General features: G+C 44.9%; 1 protein-coding gene across 2 annotated transcripts in view; it reads right to left on the bottom strand.

The window, feature by feature from the left end:
* Positions 1-156: 156 nt before the first annotated feature.
* The window catches only part of hcfc1b (host cell factor C1b), a 27,580-nt gene continuing 3,083 nt past the window's right edge, over positions 157-24,653 (bottom strand). The window contains exons 3-29 of one of the 2 annotated variants that reach the window (XM_063208753.1): positions 23,986-24,134; positions 23,329-23,489; positions 22,917-23,125; positions 22,532-22,616; positions 22,281-22,387; positions 21,831-22,010; positions 20,813-21,127; positions 20,272-20,420; positions 19,814-20,011; positions 19,123-19,347; positions 18,723-18,827; positions 17,828-18,038; positions 17,093-17,229; positions 16,611-16,752; positions 14,537-14,724; positions 13,389-14,223; positions 12,844-12,998; positions 12,476-12,685; positions 11,823-12,018; positions 11,219-11,367; positions 8,790-8,919; positions 8,329-8,444; positions 7,938-8,078; positions 7,231-7,416; positions 6,222-6,519; positions 4,125-4,188; positions 157-2,124 (exon numbers count right to left, since the gene is read on the bottom strand). In XM_063208753.1, coding sequence (XP_063064823.1) covers positions 2,085-2,124; positions 4,125-4,188; positions 6,222-6,519; positions 7,231-7,416; positions 7,938-8,078; positions 8,329-8,444; positions 8,790-8,919; positions 11,219-11,367; positions 11,823-12,018; positions 12,476-12,685; positions 12,844-12,998; positions 13,389-14,223; positions 14,537-14,724; positions 16,611-16,752; positions 17,093-17,229; positions 17,828-18,038; positions 18,723-18,827; positions 19,123-19,347; positions 19,814-20,011; positions 20,272-20,420; positions 20,813-21,127; positions 21,831-22,010; positions 22,281-22,387; positions 22,532-22,616; positions 22,917-23,125; positions 23,329-23,489; positions 23,986-24,134 — 5,081 coding nt within the window. In that variant the 3' untranslated portion in view covers positions 157-2,084. The remainder of the gene's footprint in view (positions 2,125-4,124; positions 4,189-6,221; positions 6,520-7,230; positions 7,417-7,937; positions 8,079-8,328; positions 8,445-8,789; positions 8,920-11,218; positions 11,368-11,822; positions 12,019-12,475; positions 12,686-12,843; positions 12,999-13,388; positions 14,224-14,536; positions 14,725-16,610; positions 16,753-17,092; positions 17,230-17,827; positions 18,039-18,722; positions 18,828-19,122; positions 19,348-19,813; positions 20,012-20,271; positions 20,421-20,812; positions 21,128-21,830; positions 22,011-22,280; positions 22,388-22,531; positions 22,617-22,916; positions 23,126-23,328; positions 23,490-23,985; positions 24,135-24,653) is intronic. The other variant, XM_063208754.1, reaches the window with a different exon arrangement.

The following is a 24,653-nucleotide window of genomic DNA, read 5'->3' as shown; positions in this document are numbered from 1 at the left end:
AGTGTGGCTTAAGTAGCTGGTGATAGTGAAATTGGTACTCGCCACAGCTTAGTTTTACCAACATTTGGCTGGTTGACGGGTGTGAAGGTCAGGTCCTGATTCCTTTACAAGAATCTCTGGTTCAACTTTTTTGAAAGAAATACAAGAGGCAAATAATGCTTTCAGCTGCCTTTGCATTTTACAAATTCATACTAAGTGAAGAAGCACATAAAGGACATTAAGACAGATTTCCATTTCTTTTATATGTCAAGACACAAAAGCAATCAATAGATGACCAACATGTAAAAACATTTTGTTACAGATAATTATATAAAAAAGGCAAGGTCTTTTTTTTTCTTCATTTTTTTTGTTTTTGTTTTTACCTCTTGCTACGTGAATGAACTAATTTACAACGGAGCTCAAACTCTGGCTATGCCCATCATCCATCACTCATGTCCAAATGAGAAAAAAACAACATGTTCCTCAAATCCATTCAAAAAGACATACGAGTTTAAACTCTGGGGAAACGTCTCAGTCACAATACACAGACCTGCATCCCAAAACATTATATGCAAAGTCACGAACAACCTAAAGACTGAATGGTTAGACATTTTTTTCAGGAGAAAAAAAAGCAATACAATTTTACTTAGAAAGGTGACAAAAATAAAGTTGAAAAGGGGAGAAAAAAAAACATCCATGTAACACTCAGACACGGAAAGGGGGTCTGAAAAATCGACTTATATCACCCGGAAGGGGTACATATGATTCTTCCTCTGCAAAACTCCAAGACAGTTCAAAAGTAATCAAAACAGAAAAAAAGCTAAATACTTTTTTCTGCTGACACATTAGTACTGTTCAGTGTAGTCATGTTTTGATTGGTTTCTTCTTTCCAGAACATATACAAAAGAAATCTGGTAGACTTTATTTCAAATGCTCTTAAGTCGAACATGGTTATTGAAGATGAATGGAAACTATGGGAATGGGTAGGGTAACAGGAGTTTAGAAGGGAGGAACACAACGCTCGAGACTTCTAAAAATGTTTCTCTGAAGCACACATACACAAGAGAAAATAATGAAGCTTCTTTAAAAAAGAAAAGAAAAATACAAAAATAAACCACACAGATAACTTTTGCATCACCACTTGCTAATTTTTGGGATTTTTTTCGTTTTTCAATTTTCTTTATACAAGATCACTTCCCCCACACCCTCCTTCGCTTCCTCCTCTGTGTAAGCAATGCAAAAGTCTTTAGCCTCTCCATCTCTGAATCAAAGTCCTTTCATCCTCAGTATGAAATCGTACAGTCCTTCTAAAATCAGTTCCATTCAGTAAATGTATGAACACACAGTGATGCGATAGAACAGGGCTACAGGACTCTGGTTTCATGTATAATTACAGAGTTTCGCTTTTTTAAAATGAAAGTCTTTTTTATCTTCCTCTGCCTTGATGAACCATCTCTGCAAGTGCTGTTTGTTTTTCCATTTGGATAGGACTCCTCAGATGAGGCCATGTTGGTATACACAACCTCCAACACATTGAAATCTTCCATTTCAACACCACCAGACCACCCCCGATTGAAATATACAGACATCTAATAGTTCAAAAATAAAAGATGAACTGACAGCAGATATTTTTTTCCTTCCTCCTTTGTCTATTGCTTGAATTAGCTAAAAAAGAAAAAAAGGATATGAAGAGAAAAAAATGACAAACTAGTTATACAGCTGAAACTACAACAGAGCACTGCGTTTTTTTGATTTTCATCACAAAATTTCCAAGAAAAAAAGCAAAAAGTAAATATGTGCTTTTAACTCTTTTCTTGACTTAAGTAACATTAATAATGAATTAATAAAAATACAGTTTTTTGATAAGGTGTCCATGGCACCATGATCTTCAATGATGGAAAAGGGAGAAGGGGTATGGTTGTTCCCACACCAAATATGATTCTTTTTTTGTTATCTATTTTTAACATTTCACCGTTGTGGGTGCTAGGGGGTGGATGGTGTTGGGTTGCGTGTTGGTTTCAGGGATTCAAGAAGAAAACCAGTTCAGTCATGGTCCTGGACACAATGAGCGAGGGAGACCGTGAGTTCGGGAGATACATGCTCCCTCACTGGTCGGATCTGGCCTTCTTGGGACCAGCACCTTTCCTGTGGAGTGGAAACGAGCAGAGGACAAGATCAGACAACGAGATTAGACACTGGCACTTCCTAAGTGGAAACAAGGAGGGCGAGATCAGAGACTGGCATAAGCAAATGCCCATCAAGAAAAAAAACAAGGCTTAAAACATTAGAAATGCTAGCCTAGTAAACTAGCACCACTCGCCAGCGGCCCAAATTATTTTTGCCAGCAAGTGGGTCGAGCCCCGGACGATACCTCAGGCTCTGAAACTGACAGATCAATCACAAGAGGTTTGTTTTGAATCTTTGGATGCAAAGCGGACAGGGTTATGAGGGAGTGATGACAGAGCGTTGGCCAACAGGCACAGACATGGTTTGAACAACAACAGGTTGTTCCCATCAACATTCTTCCGGTGTCTCATTGATGGGGTCCAGACTAAATATTCACATTTAATCTCAAATTTAGTCTGGCTTGCCAGGCTACAGGAATGCATCTATAACTGCACACAAACGCATCCCATGCTGTATCCCAGGGTTCCCACTCTTTTTCAAAAATAATTTTCCAGGATATTTCCAGGACATTTCCAGGACTATTTTTGGATAATTCAGGACGGATATTTCATCCATCGGACCCACAATTTGGACATACACAGCGACACACAATGCATTTTAGAGACAATGTGACTTTAAGGTTGAAATGAGTTGTAATGAATGAGTACAGTGTGTTAGGGAAAAATTAACCACAAACTGCTGAACATTGACAACAGGACATCCTATTTTGACCGGGCCGGAACTAGCAGCAGCTCCTCGCACCCACAATGCAATTCAAATTGCGGAGTTTCCAGTGTCACAATTTTTATCGATCATGGCCTTGCATCCACTGCGCATGGTGTCCCCGGGCTACGCCCCCATACTACACCGTGGCCAATGCAATTTCCTGCGAATAAGCGTTCTTATCCATTCTATGTTCTTTGCCCAAAGGTATTGACCTGGGCTGCGGTTGAAGATCACCAGCTGTCCCGCTAGTAGGAATCTGCTGGAGCTTGGCGACCACACCCCTATGTCAAATTTCGCAAGCCCAGCACGTGCAGCCTCTGTTCAATTGAAATGCTTTCTGATCCACAAAACGTTTATTCGGAATTAAATGAAAGTGCAATGTAAACTCACATTACTGTCACATTATCTCAGAAATGAATACCTTAATAGTCTCTCTCTTATCGCAAAAAATAGTGTACTTGGATTTAAATGCATTCTCCACAAGACTTGACTTTGACTTTTTTGCTCATCAACCATTGTGGCCAGTGGTTTCTGTCTTTCTGCAAGCCAGTTTTGTTGCCAGTTTCTTTTTCTCTGGAATATTCTTGCATACAAACAATTGATGCGACTACTGTGATTTGTCACACCAAAGATCATACTAGCTTTCAAAGTGGCTAGTGAGACTGAAAGCTCTGATCTCCAAAAAAGATAGCAGTACAATTTTTTGTAAGCAAGTGCTAGCACTGCCTATTTGTAGGCCTATTATGACCGTAAACAGGTTTTCGAGAGAGATATAACGCCATGATATAACGCCGTGACTTTTCAGCAAGCCAACTAGCGACTTTTGGCAACACTGAGTCAAAGAATATGACTGTGTATAAGTGCAATCAAAGATGGCAACCTGACCAAACTGTGTGTGTGGACAATAATGTATTCAATAGGTGGATATAAATTGAATCGTCATGTCTAGACTCCGAGAAGAGTAAAAATTATACCACAAACAAAATTGGGAAAAAGTTGAAGGAAAAAAAAATCCAGGACAAATATTTTTTTCCAGGACATTTGGTGAATTTCCAGGACTTTCAAGGACTTGAAAACACATCTCTAAATTTCCAGGTTTTCCAGGACGTGTGGGAACCCTGTGTATCCGTTCTACTAAGCTGCTGCTGGGCTGAAATGCTCCAACAATACTTTTGGGCTTCATAGAGATTTTAGTGCAACAGTCATAGAAGAAGCTTAACATGTTGGCCATTAAGATGTAAGCGCATACTCACATGTCGGGTGAGCCGACTGGTCTCTTCATGGCAGGTTTCGCAGCAGATCCGTCTTTACCAGTCTCTGAAAAGGAATAGAAAAAAAATGCTGTGAACACCTTAATATTTGAGGGCCTCATTGCCCCAGGTTTATAACAAGGACATAAAGAACCACAGACTAAGGGTGGGCGATATGGGCAAAAAAAATGATGGAGAGAGAGAGAGAGAGAGAGACAGAGAGAGAGAGAGAGATGTGTTTGAATTGTACCGTAAGGGCCAAAACATACCAAGGCGGAACGGAACGGTCCCCGGGCGAACACGGTCTTTCTGCTTAGTTTTGGCCGGTGTGTTTTTCTCTGCCTTTCACACTGATAGCGTCGGCGTGCGCGGCCAGTCCTATTCAAAACCCTCCCCACAGCCAAAGCTAGCATGCTACTTTGCCATTCATTTGAATGAGACACCGCCGGCGTGAAAAATACGCTCGAGTTCTATTTTCCAAATGCAGCGCGGCGCGGAGCCGGCTCCCGCGCCGCTGACGCTCGACTACCGCCGGTTGGTGTGTAAGGACAGATATGTTTCAATGTCTTTTCACCGACGCCGGTAAAAAACGCGGCCGTTCCGCGACGCTTTACCGCCCTGGTGTGTAAGAATTTAGCAGGGCAGTGTGCGTAAAGCAAAACATTTGTAGGCCTATGTAGCCTAAACGGCATGTTACCAAGAGGTCTGCATAAATGATGGCGTGTCTACACAAGGCTACATCACAAAGCGTGGCGTGTCTACACAAGGCTACATCACAAAGCATGGCAGTAAAACAAAGCTACACATTCATGCTGTCTATTATTTGTGCACGATTCCAGACTAATTTCAATTCTGCACTGGAGGTAGTAATGCTGCATTTGTGTTTAACTGGGGAGGGACAGAGAGTGGGGAGAAATGCTGTGCTGAAGAGCGGTCACTTTTTGAATTTAATAATATGCATATGCTCTGGTCTGTAAAGTAATACCTCATCGCATGGCAACAATAGCTTTATGATGTACTGACTATGATTTTATTAGATGACAGCCATTTTTGACTGGAAACAATGCATTTGTGGATAGGAAGCAGAACCTAACTAGGGCAGCTGCAAATTGCACGTGTTGAATTTCACACATTGTAATTGAACTCACTGCGCAAGTCTAACATATCATAACTGCTTAGATGGACAAGTAATGTTATCTATACATGCATGTGGGTGTTTGAGTAGTGAGTAACAGCCACTCTAATAGTTGTAGAGAACAACATTGCTTAGCCTAGTTTGCTAACTAGCATGCTGACTAGCGATGTTAACCGGTAACCGGTTAACCGATAATCGACCGGATCAACTTTAACCGGTTAAAATTTTCTGCCATCGGTTAACCGATTGTAATAATATTAATAATGATATTGATAATTTCCTCCCAAAAAACGATAATTTTGAGATTTTAGTACGATAATTCAGCATTTTCCATCTGGCAACAATGGCTGGACATGGCAGGTCCTGTCTGCGCAGCAAAAAAAAGGCTTATGTGAAAAATAAAAATGAAAAAAATCAGTGCTGTGCATATCAGGCACGCGAACGTTGTATAATTTAAGATTACCGGTTAACCGGTTAACCACCGGTTAATGAGTCTCAGTAACCGGTTAAGAGTTTTTTCAATTTTCGCCATCCCTAATGCTGACTAGCGATTTCTCAGACCAGAGACAAAGCTATTTCTCGTCCTAACTATTTGGCTTTCCATAATCACAGACTTAATCTCCAGTTCACAACAACATTACCATTGGCTGACAAGCTTAGCTGTCGTCGCTGTCTGAACGAGTCCGGTCACAGCGCTTTGTTGATTCTAGCGACTTCATAAAAATATCTGGATATTGCAAAATTACTCATCGCCCAAACAACATTCACGATAATTTCGCAGACGATATATATCGCCCACCCCTGCCACAGACATTGAATATTGAATATTCCTTAGTCCTATAAAGCAAAAATCAATATGCTGTTCTGGTGACATTACAGGTGTTAACATAGTCTTGAAAAAGTGAAGTTAAACTTGAAAGTCCTGAAAGTTCTTGCACTTGCTAGGACATCCTGTAGGTACGCACCTTGCAGCCACCTGACTTGCGTGGCAGGGCCGTAGCCCTTCTCATTGCGCGCGGCGATGCGGAAGATGATGGCGGGCTTGGTGGTGTAGTCTATGTGGGCGTTGGACAGGCTGGAGGACTGAACCAGGCAGGAGGGGTTGGCGCCGCAGTAGACGCGCATGAAGGCCAGCTGGGCAGGTGCCGAGGCCTTGGGCTCCGTGGTTTGCGAGCTCTGGATGGCCAGGTACACAGAGTACTCGATGATCTTCCCCGAGGTCACCGAAGGAGGCTCCCACGTCAGGTGTGCACCATCTGGGCTCTTGGGGGGGAGGCAGACAGAGACAGACAGACAGACAGACAGACAGACAGACAGACAGACAACGTTGAGGCTTTATTGTGAAGAGAAACGGCAGGGCTTTATAATTTTATTTTGGCTACAGCAGGAGGTGAGATGGGGACATGGGCAAAGGGACGCTTTCATCAGTGTGAACAGCAACGGCATGGCTATTTCTTATATTTTTAGACTACAGCAGTTTTCATGAGAACAAAGGGAAATCAGCACATTTGAAGTCCCTTAGGGCTGTTGGTACTTTGAGTACAAAAGAGGTAATCAGCATTCCCACTCAGATGGAAGCAGTAAATAAAAACAATATACACCAGCATTTCCCTTGTAGCGTGAAGCGAATCACTATGACGCGGTTTGGCGAAAACCAATTGGAACGTTCATATTGACGAATGTCCCAGGCTGTCAGTGAGAGCCGTTATGCGATTAGCTGAATCAAACAGGTCAATGCTGCGTCCAGAGCGAATAAAGCGAATTCATGGCGAAACTTCTTCAACCACCCCAGCTACCTGGGTCGTGTAGGTGTGCACGGGGCATAAGAATTCCACAGCCCACATTTGGTAATAAAATAATGTAATATAGTGATGCACAATTTTCTATGCCCTACTGCACACAGGTCATCAAAACAATATTCAAGTACTCGTCCTTCACGTTTCACAGCTTTTAATAGCAGAGAAGGGAACATACCTTGCTGATTTTGATGGCACACGGTGCCCCAGGGAAGCCAGGCAGGCAGGTTTTGAAGGCAGACACCTCGGAGAAGGTGCCCCGGCCGCAGTTGTTGATGCCAGCCACGCGGAACTTGTAGGCGGTGCCGGGGGACAGCTCCACCCTCTTCATTTGGCTATAGTCCGGCATGTTGCCAGAGTCATCCTGAAACAAAACAAGATAGGTGAGATCGGAGTGACAGCCCATACTACCATCACCTTTTTGATGCCTTAAAACAGGGATAAAAAAATTAAGACCTTTTTTTTTTTTAAGACCTATAAGACCCCTCGGCTACCCTGACCTAACCTTGAACCGGCCGGCATGTTTACATCACATGTCTGAGCGCTCAGGAAACGGAAACTCGGCTTGTGAAACGAGCCGGGACAACAATGTGGACATCAGTAAGTTCATCCAGGTAACTATTGATCATGTATGGAAAGGTTCAGAGCCCAGTATTGGTTGGCTTGAAAATGTGTGTGCTCAGAGTAACAACATAAGGTCACTGCCCCCATTTTATTGAACTGAATTACTATGGATGTGAATAAATTCAACAGGTCTCATCAACCTATTTCCTTCCCTCTTTTTATGTCAGCATCCATCGTTAATGTCTTGTGGAAGCAATAAAGCATGCAAGTCTGAAATCTCCACCCATGTATGTGTGTGTGTGGTAATGGGTTGATACTTACATCTACGACACCAGAGTCATCTGCCGGCATGTAGTAGTGTGTGACAACCATGTTTGTCACCTTGACTATTCCCACATCGAACCACTGATTCTCCTTCTTCACTGGGGCTTTAGGGGCGATGGGTGGTGGAGTACCTTGTTTCTGTGGTGAAGAAAAGAGACACCAATTAATATTACTGCAAATATTACTGCAAGGGGTAAAAAAACTCCTGAGAGCTATAGACTTTCACTCTCAGTGAAAATAACTCTATTGAAACATGCTTAGAATGTCCAACTTCAGAGAGGCCAGTAGGGAAAAGAAATCTAAGAACTTCCAACTGAGGGAGGAAGCACATGATTGATACGTTACGAAGTCTACTGGAGATGCTTAAGGGGTTTTCCATATGACTCACCCCTGCTGACTCAATGCCATTGGCCACTTCTGCCAGGGCCGCGGCTGCCTGCATCTTGGCAGGGCTTGCCACCACCATGGGCTGGGTTGCAGCAAAACTGCTTGAGGGAGCGAGAGCTGAAAACCAGAGGGCACCGGGGAAAAAAAGTTAAGCACTACTTATATGAATCACTCGATACAAAATGTAACATTCTCGTTTTTCAGTCCCTGAGGGAAATTGGTTCTTTGCATTTATCCCAATTCACAGCACAACACACATTTTTGGATGCCTTTCTTCATTCACTTTCACTCAAGCCTATTAATAATGTGTGTAGACATTTTTTGATAACTTTTAGATCAACTTTCTTCATTCACTGCCACTTGTGCTCATCAATAATAATAATAATAATAATAATAATAATAATATTATTATTATTATTATTAAGTGTAGGAGTGTTGCTGTGCCCTTGACAGCTGACGTACTTGGGAGTAGCTGGGCCACGGCGCCCGTGACAGACGTGGCCATCTCGTGGCCGTTGCTTTCGGAGGCGGGGTCGTTCAGGCTGTCCGCGGGGGCCAGGCCTTCCGTTGGCAGAGAGGCGGCGGCTGAAGCCTAGTGAGGAAAAGAAAAGATCAAATTAAAAATACAGAGATATGACCAGTCTTGTAAAATATTTTCTTCATCACTGTGTTTGGGTGCCCCCACCTAAAAATAATTCTGCACCTGAAATAGACCAAAGAGTCCACCAAAGTCATCATGACTATCTACAACCAAATGTTCAATGCAGCCAACTTTCTCACGACTGAGAACTTCCAGCCCTGTTATCATTATTATGCACCATGCCTGAGATTTCAAAGCCCTGCAGTGAGCTGCTACTGCTGGGTGGCTGCCTGTACCTAGGCCTAGACACACACTGCACTGTAGACCACTTTCTACTTAGCTGCTGACCCTGAGCACGGGGGCTCCGCAAGGTTGTGTTCTCAGCCCCCTGCTGTTCACGCTGCTGACACACGACTGCACAACGACCCACAGCACTAACCATCTAGTGAAGTTTGCGGATGATACAACACTGGTGGGCCTCATCACCAAGGGCGATGAGACTCACTACAGAGAAGAAGTAGACCTGCTGGCCAGATGGTGCAAAGACAACAACCTCCTGCTGAATGTCAACAAGACCAAGGAGATTGTTGTCAACTTCCAAAGGGTCCAAAAACAACTGCCACCACTGACCATCGACGGCGATGCTGTGGAGAGAGTGAGCAGCACCAAGTTCCTTGGAGTGCACATCAGCGACGACCTCTCTTGGACCACCAACACTACATCACTGGCGAAGAAGGCCCATCAGCGTCTCTACTTCCTGCGCAAACTAAAGAAGGCAAGTGCTACACCCTCCATCATGACAACATTCTACAGAGGAACCATAGAGAGCGTCGTGTCCAACTGCATCACTGTGTGGGGAGGAAGCTGCACGGAGAAAAACAGGAGGACACTCCAGCGTGTTGTGAACACAGCGAAGAAGATCATTGGAGTACCACTCCCCTCCCTGCAGGACATTTACACCACACGCCTCACCCGGAAAGCACTGATGATCATCAAAGACACAAGCCACCCTGCACACAAACTGTTCAGCCTCCTGCCCTCTGGAAAGAGGTACAGGCGCCTCCGTTCCCGTACCACCCGGCTGGCGAGCAGCACAATGCACCAAGCGATCAAGATGCTGAACACTCAACCCACTCTCCCTCCACTGTCAGCCTCTAGCCAGCAAGGCCACTGACAACGCTCCCCCCCCCCCCCCCACTGTCAGCCTCTAGCCAGCAAGGCCACTGACACCCCCCCCCCCCATCCCCCACCACCATATCTGCGACTGAACATTCCACCTGCACTACTATACTTGTGACTGAACTTTCAACCTGCACTAACTCAAAACATGCACACACACACACACACACACACACACACAAGCACACTGCACTTTCTGCACTAAACCCAAACATACACACACTGACACACACACACACACACAGACACACGAACACACACACAAGACGCACACCGCACCTTCTACCTGCACTAAACACATACACACACACACACACACACACACACACACACACACACACACACACACACACACACACACACACACACACACACACACACACACACACACACACACACACACACACACACACACACACACACACACACACACTGCTGCTGGTGTACTTGACAGACCTTTTTATATTTATTTTCTTCAAAATGCTACTATTACCATGTCAGAACGCTATAAAGGACTTTTTTTAGGAAAAGCACAAAAGCACAACAAATACCTCTTAATGTATGTCCTCTACAAGTCTTCTGTTGTCCAGTCTTGCACTTTAAATGTCTGTATGAGCACTGTCTATGTCCATACTGTCTTAAGTCCATGTATAAGTACTGTCTATGTCTATACTGTCTATGTCCTTACCTTAATTAGTCTATGTCTGTATGGGAAAGCAAGAAATGTAATTTCAAATTCTTTGTATGACCAGTGCATGTAAAGAAATTGACAATAAAACCTACTTGACTTGACTTGACTTGACTAAATGAAGTTTCAATGCTAGGCGTACTTGTAGTATCCAGTGTTCTAGATAGCATCGGTTAGATAGTTGTTGCCGTCTTTGGGTGCTCATCCAATACAGGTAATCAGGTAGAGCAGAACAAGGACACTAAAGTTTAATGCATCATGCTTAGACACATTTTGTCTGAAAATGGCTAAGGACCAAAACACACTCGTGTAACCTGGACATGGCGCATGAAGCTGCTTTTTTTTTTTTTTTTAAAGAGAATAAGTAAACAATCTTCCAACACCCCCTCACGCCCTTCACAACCTTACAACACTTCCTACAGAGAGCCTCCTAGTCCTCCTCACCTGCTCGGCGGTGAGCTGCTGCTGTGCGGCGGCCTGAGCATGGGCCTCCTGGAGCTGCTGCTGCTGCACGAGGGCGGCCAGCTCCTGCTGCGTCAGCACGATGGGGATGGTGGTGGCCTGCTGGCCGTCATGGGCCTGCTCACCCTCATCTGGACAAACAAGAGGTCATTGGTGAGGGTTTGTGCGAGGGAAAGAGGGAAAGGAGTTGCAGCTGGGAAAAAACCCTTTTGGTTCAGTAAGCAATGAGAAATGGCAGATAAAAAACAACACCACATGCACACGTCATTTGGGATTCTGCCTTTTACATTGTAGTCTTCTAGCTTTCAGACTTATGCTATGCCAAGAATCAGAATCCTAACCTTTCACTGTACACATAAATGTTCAGTTTTATTTTTTCCCACTCAATATGTATTATTTCTACGTGGCAGAACACACATTTGAAAGTGCATAATGAATGAGTGGGTGGGCTACTACAGGTAAAAACTAGTTTCATACAATACTACACTGATAAGTGACATACAATTGCAAGCACTGTATTTTTAAGTGTCACAATGGTAATTTGATAAACATGGAGTTGATAGTGAGTGGATGGGTGGGTACTGACTGAGTCCTGCCGCCTGCAGCACGGCCTGAATGGCGAGGGCCTGTGCCTCCTCGGTGGCTGCTGCCTGTGCTGCGGCCTCTGCTGCCGCCGTCACGGCCAGCTCCTCGGGGGTCAGGCCCGTCACCATCAGCGTGGCCTGCTGGCCCTCAGACATCAGCTCCTGTGGCAACGCCAGGGCACCGGAGTCCTGAGCTGCCTGCAATGACAATGGTCATGTCAATATTACAGTACAAATATCATTGCCGTTACAACTTGCAAAGACTTCTGAAAGGCATCACTTCCTCTGTCTTTTTTTAGGATATGACTGCTGCCAGCGTACCTGGTAAGGTTGGTTGCAGTTTTTTTTGTGAAGGTTTGTTAAGCAATCTACAACTTTGACATGGACCTTGTATTTTCTTCTGGCACCCAAGCCACACTTACAAGAATGAAAGACTTTATATAACTATCTGTTTCCAAATAAACATGGCAGGTGGATTTTAAAAAACAAAAAAGGTGACAGATGTATATTAGAAATTTCCACTTAAAACTCCTTTTAGGGAAAAAACTTTTCCCCCCCCAAAAAGCACAAGCGGTTTAGCCGTAAGCAAAAGGCCCAAACAAATGTGTTTACATAAACATCCAAATAAGCGTGTAAAGATGGTCTTGATGTGTACCTGTTCTCCCTGTCCCTCCATGGCCACATGGACCTGCAGCATGGTGCTGGCATCTGCCCCTGCTGCTCCGGCCTCATCCAGGGCCACCACCCTCACGCCTGCTGCCTCCTCAGTCTGCATGGGCTCATCGGTGGAGGTGACCGCCTCAGAGCCCGACTGCTCCATGGGCTCCTGGCCCGACGATGCTGCTGCCGTCATGGAGGAGATCTCCTGCAGGGGATAAAGAGGGGAAGAGGAAAGGGGGTTCGGGTGACGAAGAATGATTGCCACTGTTGGGCTGCAATGGAGAATGCAATTTGATAATGGTTGGTATCCAGTGAGCTAGAGAATCTTCAGCATTTTCACAAGCAACTGATACGGCCACTCACTGGGACAGATGGGCCGGGTGTGGGTGTGGACTGTGTAACCGTGGTGATGGCTCTGCTTTGGGTGGTGACGCTGGTGGAGTCTGCTGCCGGGGAGGAGGACGATGCAGCCTCAGTAGTGGAGCTCTCCCCCTGGGACACCTCGCCACTCTGCTGGCCTGTAGGATGGAGCACAGAACCATGGTATACAACATGTGCATAACGTAACAGAGCAGAATAAATAAATGCTAAAAAACGGTTATAAACTTTTCAGTGCACAAGTGTGCACGGCTTCCGGTGATATTATAATGAAGTTTTTAAGCAAAAAACTTTAAGAATTACAGATAGGAAGAAAAATGAAATGTATTTTGCTCTGTCAGAAAGGGTACAATGTCAACACAACAGATTTTAAAAGCAAATGTAAACAATATAAAATATTTCAGTAAAAGAAGATGCAAAGTCTTGTGGCTGAAAGCAGCGATTGCTATAAGCAGCCTTACACAACAGCCTTACAACATTCCTGAAAGAAAAGTGAAAGCCTAAATAGAGTTAAAATATTTGTTCTGTACCTGCACCCTGGTTGCTGGTGGCTGTGGTGGCGGTGTTGGTGGTTCCGGTCTCATGGGTTTCGCACGGAGGGTTGGAGCAGACCCGCTGTACTGTGCCGGCCGTGGCCGTGGACGGCGTGTTGGTGGTGCCCGTCTCGTGCGTTTCGCAGGGTGGGTTCGAGCAGACACGCTGGGCCGTGCCGTTACCCATGCTGGACGTGGCCGTGGACGGGGTGTTGGTAGTGCCCGTCTCGTGAGTTTCGCACGGCGGGTTTGAGCACACTCGCTGGGTGGCACCTGTTGTGTTTGTCGTGCTGGTGTTTGCTCCAGGGGCCATGTTTGAGCTGGCTGTGGTGGCCGTGTTGGTGGTGCCCGTCTCATGAGTTTCGCAAGGTGGGTTTGAGCACACGCGCTGGGTGGCACCCGTTGTGTTTGTCGTGCTGGTGTTCGCTCCTGGAGCCATGTTTGAGCTGGCTGTGGTGGCCGTGTTGGTGGTGCCCGTCTCGTGAGTTTCGCACGGCGGGTTTGAGCAGACGCGAGGAGCTCCAATGTTCGAGGAGGACGTGGTGGTGGTGTTGGTAGTGCCCGTTTCATGAGTTTCACAAGGCGGGTTCGAACACACGCGTGGCGCTCCGATATTCGCAGATGCGGTAGTCGCTGTGTTGGTTGTGCCCGTTTCGTGGGTTTCGCACGGCGGGTTGGAGCACACTGTTACGGGGGTGGCAGCGGCGGCGGCTTCAGAGCTGGTGGTGGAGGGCTGCTCTGATGTGGGCGAGGCCAGGATGGACACAGGCAGGTCCTGCACGGGCTGGGTCTCCGCTCCACTGGGAGTGGTGATCAGGGTCACCTGAGTGGGCTAAAGAGAAAGGGAGGAAAAATTATAGCGGAACTGAGCCAAATAGATCGGACAAATAAACTAAACAAATTGCAGTAATGAACCAAGTACTTGGAAGAGTGCCATAGTTCATTAGTTCTATGTCCAATCCACCTTCTATATTCTTGACTCAATCCAGTTCTTCTTCTCCTTTTTGTGATTCTCCAGAGAATTCATTGTTTGGCCACATATTATTTTACATCCGTGTTCTCTGAACATGGATCCACTCAGCTTGGCTGGCCAATACCCCAGCAATAAATGTTTCCCCTCTGATGCTATTTGTGGCGTACTGTACCTGCATGGAGGCGCTGGTCTGTGCAGGCGACACAGTGACGGTGGAGGGGTTGGTCGCCTGGCTGGACAGGGTTGCTATGGTGCCCAGCGTAGTGGCGGACGTCACCAGGGAAGCGTTGGTACTGACGACGCCTCCGCCAGCGAGAGTTGACGAAACTGTGCCAGTGACAGTGCCAAGAGTGGTCACACCTTTAGTAATGAGGAGGGAGGGTGTTAAAAAAGGAAGTCGGCAATTATGAAGAAAACCATAACTGATCAGAAATTATGAAGAACGGAGGACAAATAGGGCCAATAAAAGCTGTTGAGGTCTAATTTATTGTCAATTAAGCAATATTTCATGGCTATAACAGGAATACAGTCCCAGGAAAAAGTTTGTGCACCCTTTGAAATTTCTTACCTTTCTGTCAAAATTGGTCATAAAACATGGTCTGATCTTCCTGGAAATCACAAGAAGGAACAACCAGAGTCTGCTTTAACTAATTCAACCCAAACATTTACAAGTTTTCATATTTTCATTGGCCATAAGATGTAAACATTCACAGGACAGCAAGGCATAAGTAAGTACACCCTTGCATTCAATAGGTTTTAACCCTAAGTTAGTCGCAATAACATCAACCAGATGTTTCCTGTAGTTGCAGATCAGATTAACAAAACAATCTGGGTGTATCTGGTCTCCCTCTTCTTTAGAAAACTGCCTCTCGTCAGCAAGATTTGTGGGATGTCTGGAGAGCATAGCTTTCTTGACTTCATGCCATATAATCTCAATTGATTTTGTCAGGGCTTTGGCTGGGCTATTCCAGAATGTGTATTTCATTATTATGGAGCCATTCTAAAGTCGATTTGCTTCTTAAGTGGGTTGTTGTCACATTTCAGCACCCATCCTCTGTGTGCTTCGACTGTGTGACAGACTACCTCACTTTTTTCTGTAAAATATCTCGATAAACTTCTGATTTCATTGTTCCACTGATAATAGCAAACTGAAAAGGGCCTGAGGCACCAAGGTAGCCGCATATAATGATGCTCCCGCCACCATACTCAAAGGTGGAGATGATGTTTTGGTGAAGGTGTGGTTCTCCAGTTCTCCTCCAAACATGACATTGTGTGTTCCCCTGAACAATTCAACTTTGAGGTTTGCGAAAAAGCATTTATATGCTTCATAGAATTACTGCAAAATATTCTGTAGACCAACGTTGAAACCAAAGGTGCAGCAATATTTTTTTGGACAGAAACCCCATTAATTTTAGATTGGCAGAATGAATCCCATTTTTAGCTATTCTTGGTTACATCTCCTCTTCTGAGTATGGTGGCGGGAGCATCATTATATGCGGCTACCTTGCTGCCTCAAGCCCTTGACAGTTTGCTATTATCAGTGGAACAATGAACTCGAGTTTATTGTGATATTTTACAGAAAAAAACGTGAGGAAGTCTGTCACACAGTTGAAGCACAGAAGAGTATGGGTGCTGAAATGTGACAACAACCTATACTTTAGAAGCAAATCGACTTTAGAATGGCTTCATAATAATGAAATACACATTCTGGAATAGCCCAGTCAAAGCCCTGACAAAAAAACAATTGAGATTATATGGCATGAAGTCAAGAAAGCTATGCACTCCAGACACTCCACAAACCTTGCTGACGAGAGGCAGTTCTTTAAAGAAGAGGGAGACAAGATACAAACAGATTGTTTTGTTAATCTGATCTGCAACTACAGGACAAGTCTGGTCGATGATATTGCAACTAACTGAGGGTTAAAACCTACTTAATTCAAGGGTGTACTTACTTATGCCTTGCTGTCCTGTGAATGTTATGGCCTTATGGCCAATAAAAATATGATAACGTGTAAATGTTTGGGTGGAATTAATTAAAGCAGACTCTGATTGTCCCTTCTTAAGATTTCCGGGAAGATCAGACTATGCTTTATGATCAATTTTGACGGAAATGTAAGAAATTTCAAAGGGTGTACAAACTTTTTCCTGGGACTGTATATACATAAACACACACACACACACACACACCATGTATGAACATCAATATATTGCAGCAAGGTCTGTAGGAACAAAGCATTGATGATTACCTGTAGTGCCCTTGACAACAAGTGTGGTAACAGTTGGTTTGACGCCAGCAACAGAGCCAGGGGTTACCAGGCGAACCCCTGCACCCATTGGCACTGTTCGCAGAATGGTGCCCGGCTGCCCAGGTGCCCCTTTCAGAACAACCTGCGAGGGCAAAAGGACAAAAGGCAGCAAAGCCAATTAGATGAGGCATGAACAACAAACTGACCTGAAATTACAAACAATAAGCAAAAATGTCAGATAAAAATAATAATCAATTATCTGATACGGAAAGGTGGCTTAATTGTTCTACTCTTCAATCAATACTTTGAAAACCACCTGGCTGTGTTCCAATGTATTTTGAACAGACAACTTCTGAAATAAACAACACTGCCCTTCTGTCCTTCCTAAACTGTAACCAACACCAAAAACGTTGCTCTCCTATCCAAAGCAACGTCTGCTCGCTGAGTCCAACACTCTATCCATCTTCCAGTGCTGCCATTACCTGGGTAAGTCCTTGCTGGCCGGCACCTGCTGCCAGTTTGGGCACGGTGGTGATGATCTTGCCCTGTGTGCCAGCGGTCATCATCTTGGTGGTGAGGATGGTGATGGGTGACTTGATCCCTGAGGTGCTCGTCACCCCTACAGTGACATGGGACAGACGGAGAAAAGGTAGTTACTTTTAAACACCACTGCAATCCATCAATTGGTTTGGCATCAGTTACATAAAAAAAAGTGTCACGGGTTTGTGTATCAATAAAAAAGGTTTTTTTGGGGGCAAGGTGTGTCAAGGGTTTTGTGGGGCAATATTTAGGATTAAAAGTTTAATTAATCACTGTCCCGACGAGTCAGCCGAAGCTTATTTGAGTCAATAGTAAGTGAACGATGACTCTCGACCACTTTCTCGGTCCACTGTCAGAGAACCCCAAATGTAACCTTTGACAGAGCAACCTGAACGTTGTGAGTGTCGTGGGAAAGACTTCTCATACGAAAAATTTGCTTTACATACCGCCAGATACATATTCACATTTGTATCACCAGCTGGCATTCTGTGATAAAAAACATTCTCACAGCGAGCTTAGTTAAACAGCATTTTTTCATGACTGTGTAGATTTTTGAGACGGGCATGCCACGGGCACCGCACAAACAACGTAATCCTACATTGTGCCCCTTTAACACCCCAGAAGGACGGCTATAATGCAGCTAACAATATCCTTCTAAAGTGATTTGCAGTGCTGACCTGTGGCTCCGGCCTGGATGGCGGACATGGGGATGGTCTTGATGATGGTGGTGCCAGGCTTGGAGCCGCTGGTGGGGGACATGCTGCTGATGTTGAGGATGGTGGGCTTGGTGCCCGTGCCGCCCGCCTGCGTGGTGATGAGGTTGGTGGTCTTGCCATCAGCAGACGTCACCAGCTTCAAGATGGTGCCGGCGGGGAGAGGACCCTTTGTCTGAGGAGGAGGAGGGGAACGATAAGACAGAACAATAAGCCAATAACAACGACACAAATCAGTGATCTGGCAGGTAAACATGTCCCAGAACAAGAGGTCAACTATAATAGATACCCAAGGTTTTTTTAAGTGTACTTTTTTACATTTTACACTTGGTCAAATTTGGTAAAGCTTTCAAGAACAAGGTCACATTTTGCTTTTGAGGGACTAAAACACTAACTGTAAGCATGAATGAAGAGAAGACACCGGAGCAGCTCAGATGGGATGCTTTTTCTTTTTTAATTCAAGTGCACAACATGTTAGGGATTAACGTTTCGATGGCAAGCCATCTTCATCAGAGTCCATGTACTGTCATGGACTCTGATGAAGATGGCTTGCCATCGAAACGTTAGTCCCTAACATGTTGTGCACTTGAATTAAAAAAGAAAAAGCATCCCATCTGAGCTGCTCCGGTGTCTTCTCTTCATTCAAGATTACCTGCCTCCCTCCCGTTGATGCACCAGATGTAAAAACAGAAGCGCGTGGAACCCCCTTTTTGTTGACTAACTGTAAGCAATAATTCTGAAGGTTAGCAAAGTGCTGTACAGGTAAGGCAAGTAATCCACGACCTTCATCCTGAACAAATACCTGTGAAATGAAATATTCATTGTTGGCACGTTACAGGTCGCAAGAGGCATAACTGACCTGAATAATCTGCGTGAGTGGGTTAGAGCCAGCCTGTCCAGTGATAGCTGAGCTCTGCACTGGCTTGGTCTGCACCACTGAAACCACCTTGCCCAGGCTGGACAGCTGCAAGACACCAGCACATTTCATCACCACACCACAACACCACATTGTGTAGTCTTATGTTGGGGAAGTGCTGCATGTCAATCATACATGAAACACAAGATACGTTTTCCTCCCTTTCCTTTAACTTCTAAAGACATTCTTGAAGTGGAAAACGAATGAACAACATAATAAAATAATACAGAGAAACAAAAAATACAAAGGCTTGGAATTAGCCAGAAACAGCCCAGAGTAGAGCACTGGTCTTAAGTCAAAACAAATAATGAAAATAAACAAATTATTTTTCGAGTAGTCGTACCAGGGTGCCACCTCCACCCACAGAGAGGGGGCTCTTGACCAGGGTGATGGTCTTGGTGACGCCACCGACCATGGTGGTGACCACCTGGGCCTGCTGTGCCACGGTGACGGTGCCTGACTTGTGCACGGTGATGATGGGCCGAGTGCCTGTGCCAGGGGTGGAGATGGCGGATGTGCCCACCTGGGCAGCAGCTGTCTTCAGCATGCGGGTGGCCGGGTTGCTCACCTGAGATGGGAACAGGAAAAGAGATGATTTAAAATGTGTGGTCTGTGGAGTTGAGATGCTGTGGTTATATCATCAGTGTGTCAAAGCAAAGTTACACAAAGTCTAACCAACAAGTCTTTCTTTTCTGGATAACTGCTGATAATGACACTACTAATGTATCTTGCCATCTGCAACACAATAACCTGCTTTTATAGATCAATTCAGAACTTTGACATGATGTCAATATATTTATTCCATTAGCAAGACCATTTCCCTTTATCAGTGTGAGCATTATCGTTTTGCCCTTCTTCCCACACTCACTAGCACTCCCCTAGGTACCAAGTGGTATTACAAGATGATAACTTATTTGTTTTGTGTACAAATGGCAATATCTATGCCATCTATAGTCAAGTCGTTTTCCATTTACTCTGCAAATGTTTTCCACCAATTCTGGCTGCACACTGAGAGTTCATTGACATGGACCTACCATGACTGGTGATGCCACCTTGACGGTTGCAGGGCTGGTGATGGAGCCTGGGGTGACGGCCACGGTCTTGACGATGGTGGCGCCCGCGGGCACGTTAAGCACGGTGGGTGAGGAGGAGGGCGGGATCTTCTGGGTGGCGGCGGCGGCAGCTGCCAGGGCAGCCATGCCACTCATCTGGGGACTGCTGCCAATGGGCTTCAGCAGGAGGGGGGAAATAGAACAGGTGACCGGTGAATAGTCATCAACACTACCGTCAATGTTATTTCTCAATTTTATTTACTTCACAGTGCATTTGAAAGTATTATGTGAGCAAATTCACTTTAAGAATGTGATGAAAACGGAAGAAAAATATTCTGTACATTTCATACAAATATTAATGGAAATTTGACTTTAAAAACCGGTACTTCCTTCCCTAAATATATATATATATATAAAAAAAAAGCTATAAGTCTACATACTGTTCCTTGGGCGCTCTGGGCCGGAACCACCATGCGCACACCGGCAGGAAGTGATGTAACAGTTACTGGGGACTTCCCTTGAGCAGCAGGGCGCACAGTGACGATGGACGTTCCCGTGGTGGAATGGGGAGCAGCGACCTTCAGAATAGCTGTGAGGGGACATGAGGAGGGAAAAGGAAGTGAGGCTATTTCAAACATCAGTTTCTCACTTATGATAATTTTGAGGTTCTGGGACAGACCACAACCCTTTAAATTCTGCAGACCAACACAGTGAAACCACAATTATTATTCATGCAGATAATGAATGCAAATACTGGTTGCTTCCACAAATGTCAACATGAGCACTTCTCTATTTCAGATCAAGATCAGAAAAAAAATATTTTACTTTATCAAAAAAAAGCTTCAGAAGTTGCCATTAACTCTAGATCATGCTGTTGCTGTAAGGGGCATCCTTCAGCCAATTAGTTTAAATTGTATATCTGGTGTATGCTGAAACAAAATTGTCATTTAAGCACACAGGCTTAGGGCAGTGATTCCATACCAGGGCCGCGTGGCGAGGCGGCTGCCAAGGGGCTCCCGGGCATGGCGGCAGTGGGGGATGCCTGCTGCACCAGTGTGATGCCCGGCAAGTTCTGGGAGGTGGCGGCCGCGGCAGGCACGGGGCTCTTGGGGGAGCTGGCGGGCAGCGAGGGGGTGACCCCCAGGGCGGGGGAGGAGGCGGTGGTGGCAGCTGGGATGTCATACTTCTGCAGCTGTAGCAGGTAGGTGTCGGCGGTGGGCACCACGCCCCAGCTCACCTCCAGGGAGTTGGTGTTGGCACGCACCAGCTGCACACGGGCCGGGGCCACTGGTTTCTCTGTAGTGAGGGAGGAGGGGAGAGGAGAGAGGTCATGAAAAGTTTAAATGAAAGATAGGAGGAAGGACATGACAGGCGTCAACATACTCCATCATGGTTGTCATCCACACTGCTTGAACGTGCACTACTTTTTTTGTTTTGCTCTATAGTACTTTGGTCAAATGCTGCAGTGTATGAAACAATTTAATGAACATTTAAAAATAAACTGACATTAATGTTGAGAAGTGAAACTGTGAATGCAATAGGCCAGAACTGACATCATCTCGCCTGTGCTTTACAAAACAAAGTCATCAAATATTCATTCCACAGACAAGTATATGGACACATTCCTCACACAGACACTTAATAAATAGCGTTGAGTGCATTTACTTTAAATAAAATGTATGCAATTTATCGGAATGCTTAAGTTTGCATGTTATGAAAATGTAGCTTCTACCTCATCTACTGAGCCACACAGCATTTTTGTTGCACAGCAAAATAGACCTGCTAATGTGTATGTGTGCTTTAATGCTGTCCTTGTGATGGATGTTATGTACAGCGAAGTACAAAAAAAAAGGCTTGCGTAATTAATCTGCATAGCATAATAACAGGTAAGAAAAACAATTAAAACCCTATAACTCTTCAGGCGTCCTGTGTGGTATGAAGCTGCACCAATGCACCACACCAGAGGGAGTGAGAAGGGGGAGGACTATAAATAACTCACCAGTCTCCAGGTACCAGAGGTCTTTGCAGCAGACCTGGTTGTTCCAGGCCTTGCGATAACCGTCTCGTCCGCTCCAGACGTACAGCCTCTGGTTGATGGCCACCGAGCAGTGGCCGGCCCGGGCTCTGGGGATGTTGTCCTCCAGCGTGTCCATCAGAATGGTCTCCCAGTTCATGGAGTCTGAGGGCAAAAGAGAGCACAAGAAGTCAGCTGTGATGTATAGCAAGAGTGTGTTACTTTCACATCTGCCAACTCTTCAAGGTTGACAAGGTGACCCGGACCCCCTATACGATTCACATACATTTGCAAATTATGCCAATAGGTGATTAGTCTGCAGGCATGTCATTTACAAGAACATGCCCAGTGCATAATAAAAACAAGTCAGTGTTTGCACCAAATCACCTGCAATAGGATCACTACACTGAAATAGATGCACAAAAGCATTCTTACCCAAGTTCAGACAGGCCAGTGTGTTGGTGCACTTCCACTCCTTTTCATGTGTGGCTACCTTCACATCATCCATGACCAAGGGCACCCATCCTCCAAACACATACATCCTATACGGACAGATTTATTGTTAGTTTTGTTTATCATTTTGTTTATTTCTACACTTCTTAGCCTGACTAACAAGTGTATACACACACACACACACACACACACAAACACACACACACACTAATAGCCATGTAGAGACCACTCACTTGTTGGTGATTGTAGTGGCAGAGTGGAGACTGCGAGGCAGAGGGGCAATTCCACTTATGTTGGGCTTGTTCCACGTGAGGGTATCTAAAGACAAAAACAAAAGTAAGTAAAGACATGCTCAAGACAATTGCACCTTGTCACCAAACAAATATAATATAATGGTCTGCATTCACTGCCCACTGCACTGTGATTCAACTCTCTTAAGTGACCTTAAGCTGGTTTTGCCATAATATGAAATGAAGAATTACATTTCCTGCCATGTCAGCCATAAAACAAAAATCTGCCGTGTGTGTATGTTCTCCATGCATGTTCTTATCCTCATGCTGCAAGTCATCAAATGAAATTGCTAAATGTCAAGGGGGTAAACCACCACCACCACCTCACCTATGTCAAGGGTCCAGAGGTCTCCCAGGCGGCAGCCGCTCATGCCCCCGTATATGACCAGGCGGGACTTCTTTGAGGTTTTCTCAGTGTACACCACAGCTGTGTGGCTCTCTCTGGGTGGGGGCAGCACTCCATAGGTGATGGGGATGTCCCAGCCAAGCACACTGGAGCCGGGGCGCAGCTCCAGAGTATACAGGTCATTCAGGTATCTACAACATTGACAGGGAGGGAGTAAAAAAAATGGCATTCCATTATTTCACTTGCTAAGTATTACTCTAATTAATAAAAAGATTGCAATTTGTTCATTCTGAGTGCAGGCCGTCAAAGAGAGAAATACTGTAAGCACTTGTTCAAGCTTGAATTTGCACCATAAACAAACACTTCTGTGTGTGTTTAAGTTTTTGGTATTTACCTGGGAATATTGTTTTTAGGATCTTCACTGTCATTGGCAAGTCCTCCAAACAAGTAGCATTTATTTCCAACAAGGGAAAAACTGTGTCCCAGCCTGGGACAAGGGGGTGGTCCATTCTTAGGTGCTTTTGGTTTGAGACGTTTCCACTCCCATCGACTTGCCTGGTTGAGAAAAACAGATTCATGTGTGAAACTCTTTTGCTAAAACCCAGCTTAGTATACCACTGGGGTTATAGACGTTTTCACTCCCATCGACTTGCCTGGTTGACAAAAACAGATTCATGTGTGAAACTCTTTTGCTAAAACCCAGCTTAGTATACCACTGGGGTTATAGACGTTTTCGCGTTTGTCAAAGAAATAGGTCATTAGAAAAAACTATACACAAAACCAGAATACAGAAACTTGTAATACAAACTAGACACGTAAAAGACAGCTAGTAGACTGCACTGCCATGGCCTTGTATGTGTGTGTGTTGTACGTATCTGTGTTGGTGAATATCTGTATTGCAGGCAATCTGTTTGTCTTTTTTCACGTAATGTGCATTATCCCAGGTGAAACGTTCATCTCAGTTCTATATTGCCAGTATAGCTAAGTACACACTAATACTACGTACAAGAAAATGTAATAAAAAATCAGAGTACTAGGCATGTTGCCTTACCTGAAGTTCGTAAAGATCATTGCTGTATTTCCCATATTCAACCATTCCCCCAAAGACAAGCAATCTGGTGCCATCACACACGAATCCATAGGCGGCGCATCCAGGTGGGATTTCTCCACGGACAGCAGGGACAAACCACTGATTTGTGGCTGGGAATGAAATAAGGCAGGTTACACCAGGATCTGATATTCTCACAAAAATCGCAACAATAGGTATTAAGCATACCTAATCAAATACCCAAATCACATCATTCATCTGGTCATACTAATTCAATCATGCTTGACCAAGATTCAGTCATATTTGGCTCCCAGGCAAGCTTGACAATATTTTTAGGTGGACAATAACAAAAGCATAGCGTGGGGCGTGTGGTGGGCGGGGCCGTGTTGATATAGTGACGTCTCGTATATTCTATTAACCCGCCATTTCTCTTGGCATTTTCCCTCCATTCGCTGGCGCAAGTTCCGCCTTCACTTCTTCCGACAGCTATCGTATTTACTTTGTCCAGTCCTTCCACAAATGTAAAATACCATTCAGCACACTGCGTGAACAACTGGGGATGGTTTCGTTGTATCAACAGTATAACAGCCAACACTCAATCGCCACCTTAGTTTAACCAAGAGCACCATTCAGCAAGCTAGGGCATCTACTTTGGCTAACCAGCTAGGCGA

This window comes from Engraulis encrasicolus, chromosome 10, assembly GCF_034702125.1.
Source record: "Engraulis encrasicolus isolate BLACKSEA-1 chromosome 10, IST_EnEncr_1.0, whole genome shotgun sequence".
Classification (NCBI taxonomy): Eukaryota; Metazoa; Chordata; class Actinopteri; order Clupeiformes; family Engraulidae; genus Engraulis; species Engraulis encrasicolus.
The sequence above is the reverse complement of the archived record's forward strand: the minus strand, read 5'-3'. Positions and strand labels throughout refer to the sequence as shown.